At 43.4% G+C, this 9678-nt stretch overlaps 1 protein-coding gene across 1 annotated transcript in view; it reads right to left on the minus strand.

The window, feature by feature from the left end:
• USP10 (ubiquitin specific peptidase 10) overlaps nt 1-9678 on the minus strand; it is a 48875-nt gene extending 39197 nt beyond the window's left edge. The window contains exon 1 of the mRNA XM_017821001.1: nt 9599-9678. Coding sequence (XP_017676490.1) covers nt 9599-9619 — 21 coding nt within the window. The 5' untranslated portion in view covers nt 9620-9678. The remainder of the gene's footprint in view (nt 1-9598) is intronic.

The following is a 9678-nucleotide window of genomic DNA, read 5'->3' on the forward strand; positions in this document are numbered from 1 at the left end:
TACATTAAAAATGATGTTTCTAAACTCAAGTAATCAAAAGCAATGCTGCACAAAAATTCAGACTGCTTGTATCTTAATTTGATTCCCACTGGTTTGTGTATGTTCAATATTTTCTTTGCTTATTCCCACTACCCTCACCTTCCCAGAGGACTAATACATCACAGGATCAGTGCAGCCCCATCCCAGGGAACGATTCCACCCTGGGCAGTAAGGAAACTGCTGTTCCAGTTTGTCAAACAAGCTGAAAAACACACTGGAATAAAGTGGGAAATGAAAGCACAGCCTCTGAATTGCTGTAGCTAAACACCGTGGAAAATTAAAATCTATCCCTCAGAGCACCAGGCAGACGAGTCACCCACACAACGCTTTTCACAAGTAATTACTCAGGGCAGGATTTGAGACTGCTAAGATTAGGTGAGGTAAAAATTAGCTATCTGGACTCCATCCTGCCAAGGAACACAGATTAGCACCTTCAGAAGGCAGCTGAGCCCACCTACCCAGCACTGACACACCTCTTTGGAAGGCCTAAGTTCACATCTCAACCCTAAATTTCGGCAGTGTTGAATGCTTGGAGTTACAGACGAGCGAGATTTAACCTAGAAAGTTTAGTATTCATCTAAACGTGGTGCAAAGTCCTATCAAAACCTTGCTGTGCACCAAGAGAGAATGAAAAAAGACAGTGCAAAAGGTAATGATACCCAGAGCCTGTCCAGGGGTGACTGTCCCAGCAAGGCACTGCACATTTAACAGTGACAGTAAAACACTGCCTGGTCATTACAAACACACACAACCTGCTCCATTCACCAAGGCCACACAGGTTTTACTTGCCTTTTTGGTTTTTTGCTGGATTCACAATCCCACCTCTTCTCCTGTGCCAGTTCTGGCACATGGAGAATGATCAGTGAGATGATTCTACTCAAACTGAGAAAAAATGATCCAGATGGTTACTAGTGTAAAGCAAACGATTCAAATAGCCAGGAACAAGGAGAATGAGACTTTGCCCTTTGCAAGTTGTGACCTGCTGAAAATGGGTTAAAATCTCACAGAGAAACAGCCAAAAATAAACCAGAGAACTTGTAGAAAACACAATGGTTGGTGAATGACTCAAGGGGATCACAGAAATGAAACACAACCATCACTACATAATAAAGTCTCTCATACTTTAAGCTCTGTATCAGCTAAAATTTGAGAATAATAATTCTACAGAGGTTCTGTCTTCTCTCTGAATTCAAACCCCTCCCAGCACTTCACCAGGTGACACACACATATGCTGGATGTCCCCAGCAGACAGAACCTGACGACACCATCCAGTGTCCTGATTCCTGGGAAATTCTCAGCTATCCATCTCCTCTACCAGCCCCACGGGTAGCAAACTGGCAGGTGGAAACCTGAGAGGATCTGGCAAAGCCCATGACAGCAACTTTGTATTTAGAAGGGGTGTGCAAGTTAAAATGAGAACTGGGACACCACACATATGCCATGGCCTCCCGAGATAGTCTGAGCGCTTAAGGATCTGCAACACAATTTAACGGAGATGCAAGATCCCTGCTCAAACAAATGCACAGATTAATACACTGCTGCCACCACACCCAGATAGTAAGCATATTAAACACTCATATTTTTAAGTGACAGCATTAAAAACTGGGTATGAGTAGAGCAGCAGCTTTGCTACTGGATAACAGTGACAATTTTAAGACTTTTTTTTTTTTTACGTAGCTCATTTCAAAAGACTGATAGTGCTGCTACTTCACGTACAAGATCTTCTGTTAGCATTCAGATTTGTTTTGCAGATATGAATGAACAGAATGCCGAGCAGAGCACTGAAGATATTTCCCAACACATTTACAGTCTCGCAGACTGAAATTCTCTTGCTTTCTGAGGGAGAAAAAGGGGCTAAACCAGAGTGTACTGACAAACTACAACTGACGAAGCCCACAAGGCTCTGAGATCAGAGTACAGACAGCTCATGCACCTCCTCCATCCAGGCAGGAGTTGAGTCACCACTTCCTTGCCCTTCACATCCAGCCATCTACAAATGGGAATATGGACATAAGGCAGGGAGGCAAACCCAGCCCCACACTGGCTCTTCAGCTTCCTCGGTGCACAGACAGAGGCAGGAGCTGCCTGCAGTGTCCCTGCTCACACCCCTCACCTCCACGAGCCTGTCTGCAACTCCAGCACCTTTTCCATCCCCTCCTCATCCGTCCATGATTTTTGGAGACCCCCACATAAATACCAGCACATTGCCATCTAACCTGCAATGCTGACAAGGTTGAGCAACATCGATGAAACCACACCCTCCCATTTCAGCTCTCTGTGAACTTACAATACTTTCCACTTTCAAACGACGCCAATTTAGGCAGTTTTTGGAAGAACATGCTCCTCATGGGGCTGTTCATTGCCTCCTTTGGTCCCAAATCTAATTAAAAAATCTTGCAGATCATAAAGACATTCCATTAACGTGATGAGTTACTCATGCAATTGTTCAAAATGGCTGTTTTGCAAATAAGACAGAAAATACCAACTGAACTACAAAATACAAACTGATTTCAGTTTCAAATTAGGGATGTCTGATGTTATCAAATACTGCTGCCTACTCAGTAAACACTGGATGCCTTGGACACTCAAACTTGGAGCTGACCAATGATAAGTTGCTCACTACTTATAAACACTTTTGTTTTAAAGCTGTCATAAAATAAGTAAATTCAAAGCACTAACACAAAAAAATTGATGTGCAAACCAAATGGCTAAAAAATACCTTATGTACAGCCTGTCTTTTTCCCAGCACTAAGATTTTGGGCTATAAAAATCTGTGAGGAATTCAGAGCAACTATGAAGTCATATTCCCACGGAAATAATGCTCACAGCTCAGCCCCCCCATGGAGCACTGCTGTGGGGAATGAGGGATCCCTCTGCCCACTGCAACTCCTGCCCATGTACCCACCACCACCAGCAGCACAAAGCAAAGGGAAAAAAATTGTGCACAGCTGCCCTACTGCATAATTCCAGAGGTGAACACTGATGAGAACTCAGGGAAATCTCTATTTTAAGGATGCAATTACACTAACGATGAAAGCCATATTGGTCTTAATGTGACAGTCACTACTGCTAAGTGTAATACATGTCCACTGCCTTTATGGTCCCAAATTCAGGACACTCAGAGCTGTGGCAACACCTGGAACACCATTTCCACTCACCTGGACTCCCAGCAGGAGCGACCACCACAATTCCGGGCTGCACCTGGACTAAGGTGAAGATCAAAAGACTGAGAACACAAACCTGTTGAGATGAGCAAACTCCACAGCTTTATTTCTTCTGCTCTGAGAGCTGACTGCTCCTCCTTCACACTCTTATGATTCTGCTGCATTTACATTTTCTGTTGCTTGCAATGCCAGGATGGTAATTCCATGGATCTCATTCCTGCTTGCTCTGAAAGCACTCACAGCATAAACCCTTCTTTTGGTTGTCCTAAGTTCTGTTGGGGAGCTCTCACTATCTGTGAGATTCATGCAAGCCTAAACTTCTTGCTAAGGTCTATGGTCTGTGGTCACAGCCTTCAGGTGAGAAGAAAGTGAGTATTGGGAATTGCCTAAATAAGTTGTCTCTGACTTTTTTCCAACTTTGTATCCGTTAACCACAGCGCTCCACAGAAATTTTCAAACAGTGGTAACTTTGGGTTTGTATCCCAAAGGCACCAGAGGAACAGAAAGTGAGGTTTTCCAGTCTTTAAGGACACTAAAGTGCTATTCCTTACTTTCTTGGGTAACAGCTATTATTAGAGCTCTTATGATTTAATGGGTAGACTGAAGGAGACTGGAACTCAGGAGAACTTGATTCTTTTTGCAGTTCAGCTGTTACTTGTGCTGACAATGATTCTTTCTCTCTCTGCTTGATTTCCCTCTCATTTTATCCCACTTACTCACATTTAAAATGACAAGACCATCCCATACTATGTACCAGGACAGCCTCATTTTGAACTGAAGAGCCTCCTAAGTAACATGGCCCAAAATCAATTATTTGACCACAATTAATTTAATTGCCTGTTCCTCCCATTACACAAGAAACTGAACATTTTCCATGTCCCTCCCCATCCAGCCCAATCAGATTATCAGTATCTTGCCTATTGTAACACATTGCTACACCACTTAAAAAGGCATCCCTCTCCAAAAAGACAAAATATTTTCACACCAAAAGCCTTCACTTCTTTGCATGAATGATACATGACTCTTCTGTATTTTAAGTTACAGTGGCAAATCCACTGCCAGCCTGCAACATTCATGGGGGAAAATGAGGCAGGAAAGCTGTGAATCACTACAGCAGGCTCTAAATGGATGAAAAACATGCCCACTGCACTGAGGGAATAGCTCTGCTATTTCTGCTGGTGCACTCAGTGTAGTTCAAACAAAATAAGAAGTCTTTCATACACAGAAATCTTTGAAGAAAACCTACTTTCTTACATGTTTTTTTAAATGTGTCTTTTCACACAATCTTAAGAGACATTTCTTCTCTACAGTTTCTTACAGATAGTGCATTTTTCTCTTCCACCTCAAAGCTGAGCCTCAATTGGGGTATTTACTTTTTCAACAAAGTAATAAATGACAGATCCCTGAAGTGATTTTCCAGTTGGTGTTAACATCACCCTCAATGACACTGATTTAGATCCCTGTCTTTCCTACTACAATTCCAACGCAAACAACATTCAATGCTTCTTTTAAAGCCTCCATACACGATATGAATTCACACAATACTGTAAGAAGCAAAATTCCCCAAAGCACTCCTGCACCTTTTTTTCCTACAGCACTAACATTTGTGACTACCACAGAATATCAACAAGGCCTTTCTTAATTTTAAGCTCACATGCTTTTTCAAAAGGTGGATGATTTAAATAAGCCTTACACAAACACTTTGTTAGGGCTACTGTGATTTAAGCTACCTCCTGCCTGACTGCAGGTGAAGAAAAACAGACCTTGTGGCACACACCAAAGATCAATAAATCATGTGCTGTCAAACGAGGAGGAAAAGTTCTTACACCTATTTAAAATATCAAGAACATCTGCAAATAAATGAGGTATTAGAGAGTCAAATACAAAATGAAAAGACTAATGCACATCAAAGTTTTACTCTATTAAAACATTAATGAATATATTAACATGAGCACTAACCTAACAGAATCCTTTAAAGTGTTTTAAAAATAACCAACACAGCCTCATCATTTAGAATACTTAAAAACAGTCTCAAAAGCATATGCTAAAATTTCATAAAATAAAATTAGGGTTCAGAACCCTAATTTTAAGACATCAGACTATTCCATGATGGAATGTCCATATACACACACACACACATGTACACACACACACTTTTTCACCAGGAAGCATAACCCTTTGTTCCCTAATCCCCAGTTGTATGTTTAATGATCACACATAAAACACTTCCATCCAACAGAAAAACCGCAGTTCCAGCATGTTTAATTCTTTGGAAATGAACATCTACATTGCTGAAATGGCATTAGAGTGACAAATGACTATAATCCAGTGGCCCAAGGCCAGCAACTTCTATTACAACAGATTTGGCTGTTTTGTACGACACAGCATGTTGTGTGTGGACCACTAAACAGAAATGAGACTGCTCAGTTTACCTATAAACAAAACCCCACTTAACTTTACAAGTGTTTTAGCAGCTACATGGATGGAAAGAGCAGTGTGTCTTAAGCAACTGCCTCCAAAAACTGGATTTATTAATAGGTAGATGGCTGGATCCATTCTGAAACGTCTCCAGATCAGTGCTATAGGCTAGAATGCACAGAATAAATAGCAGTGATTCACAAAACCTGTGGGTTTTAGTCTATTTGCATGCTTCCATATAGTTCCAAATTTAAGTTCTATGTCAGTTTTCCCAGACTTTCTTTTTTTAAGTCAAGCAACCCACATTCACCCAACTTTACTCTGCGTGGATTCACCATTCACATTTTAGAAAGGCAAATGATACCTCCTGGCTACCGAAACTCTCAGCTTCAGCTGCAGCCTGAATTCCCAAGATCACAGAATCCCTCAATAACTACTCACTCCACGGGCAAAAGGATGAACCCAGATCCTTCTAAGCAGTGAGAGCAGGGCTCAAAAAAACAGAGGGGGAGACAAATCCAGCTTCTTCAGCCCTTTAAAACACAGGACAGCAACTGAGCAGCAGCTGCAGCAAGAGGATGCACTCGAACACCTCTCCCCAAATGCACCCACAGCAGCCCTTTTCCAGAGCCATCTTTTATTCTGTGTTCAGGGTGTCCCCCATATTTTCACAAACCTGACAGAATTCACACTGCCCTCTCCCCAGATGCTTCTTTCTGCCTGTAAGGACACTCCAACATCACCCACATGTGCCCAAGAAACTCACCCAGGTGCAGAACAACCAATTTTTAACACTATTTTAGAGACATCGATTTCCTAATCACCACAAACATCAGGCAATGCACTGCAAAGGCAGCACAGCACAAATGCCTGCAGAATGTTGCCCTTTTTTTTCTTCTTCTAGAAACAGCTCTGGCTTAAGGGAACATCAAACTACACCCTGCCAGGGAGCAACCCTCCAAGCCGGCCATAAAAGAGGCCGTTTGCAGTGCAGTGTTTCAGGGAGTCGGGTTGCATGCCACGTTCCGAGTTCCAGTTCTTCTGGTTGCCAGGCCAGACACAACCTGGGTGAGGATGAGCAGCTCAGGAGCTTGTTCAGCTTTTTTTCTGAGCTCAAAGCCGCCCGGTTTTCACTTCAGCCAGGTTTGGGGGCAATGCGGTACATTTAAAATGGCACCGCGTTCACTTGACACCACGGTGATGGGGAAAGAACAAAACAAGCATAAATGATTCATTCTGCCATGGTATCCTTTCTTCTGCTTAACTTGTTTTCACAGGAATTCATAAATGATGCGCCTGTATTAATTCCCTCCATGAAAAACAACAGAAAAAGGGACTAAAACAACAGTTTACACAGTTCTGACAGTTTTACTCTTTCCAAACAGGGAAATAGTTTTTAAGCTGCCTTTTTTTTTTTTCTTTAAGAGATTTTTAGACGCCCTTGATGACAAATGGTTTTAACTAGATCAGCTTAACATCTTCAGTGTCATGTAGTGATACAGCAGGTTTACTTCTAACTCACATTAAAAAAAAGGGCAGATTTTGAATTTAGCCAGCGCACACCCAGAAGACTGACAGCGACACTTAAATATCTCATTAAATGATTGTGAAATAATGACATGGAACACAGAGGTACAAACGACCAGCAATACCCAAACCGTGTTATCCTTCACTCCTGTGCTTGCTGACGAGCTGATCATCCAAAATTAATCCCCCTTTGGAAATATCTGATATGAGCATTTCATGACTCGTTTGTCACGACGCGCGAACCGACTGAGGAAATATTTCTGCCCGGCCTTACGTGATCCGTCCATCGGCACAAATCTGACTGTGCATTTTAGCTGTAAGAGCAGCAGCATTTCCTTGAAGGCCTTTTCCTCTGTGTGTTACAAAAAAATATCTCAATTACTGTACACCTAAATTACAGTGATATGGAAAAATGACACGCTTTTGCCCACAACTCTGCATCATGACACGAACACAATGACTCAATAATGTTATTTATCTTGTGCCCAGAAAGACAACTTTTAGCAAAACTCTTATTTTTCCTACTGATCTGCAACAGCACCGTTCTAAAATAAAGAGGAAAAATCCCACACGTGAAACTGCATCCCTGAACTTCTCTTCGGGCTCTTCAGCCAAAAGAGTCCAAACCATTGTTACCTTAATCCAGCATTACAGCACCATATTGTTTTGGAATTATTCACATAAATCCTAGACAGCACCTAAATAAACTGTTTAAATTTGGAAACAAAAAACCCCCACAAAAATAGGCTGCTTAGTGACATGACCAAAGCACCAGCTAAAAGATATCTTACAGATATGCTTCCAAATTTTATATAAACTTACACAGCAATCCTCAGGAGACCCAAATATCTGCATTAACCTATAGAAGGAGTTGATTTAAAACAGTAGATGTTCAAGTTACTACTAAAGATGAATTTACAGTCTCGTTTTAATTTCAGCTCTGCAGCACTTCACTGTCAACTAAATTATCAGCTTCACGTGTTTTTGTTTCAAGGTCCACCAACATAATAAGTACAGACAGAAAAATGTCCTTAATTCTTCTAAATCAAAAAAAAGCTGCAATGTAAACCCCAAACCTATCAAAGAGACCACATGCACTGCTGAGGGGAGGGGAAAGTAAGGTGTGAAATGACCCTTGAGTTGGGCATTGAATCATTCTGATAAACCTGATCGTAATTATCAGTCATTAGGACACTTAAAAAAAGTCCAAAAACTAAGAGAGCTTCCTCCACTTGAAGAGGAAAAGAAAGAAACCTTGCAGGATGCCAAATTTTCAATCAATTTCAAATTTTAAACAAACTCCAGAAATTGCAACGACCTTCAGAACAGCTACATAAACAAAATCACTCCCCTCTTGCTCTCCAATATAAATAAATGAAGCTGGACAAGAAGTGTCAATATAGTTTTCACCCATTACAAACTTTTGTTTTTGGAACAATCCCTATCAGTGCTACCAGTGCACAACTTCATTTGATGTGTACATTAACTGCCTTCAGAAAATACAAAATTCAGAATAAAGCCTCACCTTCTTCGAAATAACTTATATTTTATGAATTGTATTTTCTGTTATGAAAGACACGGATTCTTAACAAAATTATCTTTAACGGCACCAAAGTTTTCTAAACTTTATTATTTGCTAAACGCAAAGTTGCACGAAGTCTTGCAAATAAACACCTCAGCGCTGCACAAGCTTTTCCTGACATTTCAGCTTTAAACCTTTTTGGGACGAAAAACCTTAGGGGGGAAAAAAGAAAGAGCGAAGTGAACCCATTCAATCATTTGCCCTAAGCACACACTGGATTAGCCCGGGAACCGAGCTGTAAACTTCCAGCGAGAAAACCACCACGGCTGCAGTTTTTTTTCCCACTCCGTGCACAAATCTCCCGGCCGGTTCAGCCAGTGGGATCCAGGGAATCCGCACACGCATCCCCGTGCACGGCGATCTTGCAACACTCAGCCCTTTGCACCCCGATGCGCCGGGGTTTAGCGAGTGTTTGGGCGGGGGGGAGGGGGAGGATTACTTTACAAATCTCCTTATTCCCTTCTCGTTATAGAATCGCTTCTGTCTCTCCCCCCCTACCCCAAATAAAGAAGCGAACCCGCAGCCATGGGCTCTGTCCCAGCCACCCCCCGGCGGGGGCTCAGCACCGACCCCCCCCCTCTCCCCGAGCCCCGGCGTGGTGACTCCGACGCGGGCGCGGGGCCGCCCCCTAGCCCTCCGGACCCCTCCGGGGTGGGAATTCCGCCGGGGGGAGCGCCGGATCCGCCGCCCCCGCGGGCAGCGAGGCGGCCCCACCGCGCTCCGCACATTCAATGAACGTGCACAATCACCCTGGGCCTACTCCCGGCCACCATGCTCCCCCCCACCCCGGGGCCCGCCCGCCACCGGGAGCCCCCGTGGGGTCCGGGCGCGGTGCGGCGGGGGCGCAGAGCGCGGGTGCGGGCGGTACCTGAGCGCCGTGCAGGGCCATGGCGGCCCCGCGTCCCCCGCGGAGCTCGGCGGTCCCGGCCCCTCACGCCGCCGCCCCCG

Source organism: Lepidothrix coronata, unplaced genomic scaffold, assembly GCF_001604755.1.
Source record: "Lepidothrix coronata isolate B3197 unplaced genomic scaffold, Lepidothrix_coronata-1.0 Scaffold87, whole genome shotgun sequence".
NCBI classification, from domain to species: Eukaryota; Metazoa; Chordata; class Aves; order Passeriformes; family Pipridae; genus Lepidothrix; species Lepidothrix coronata.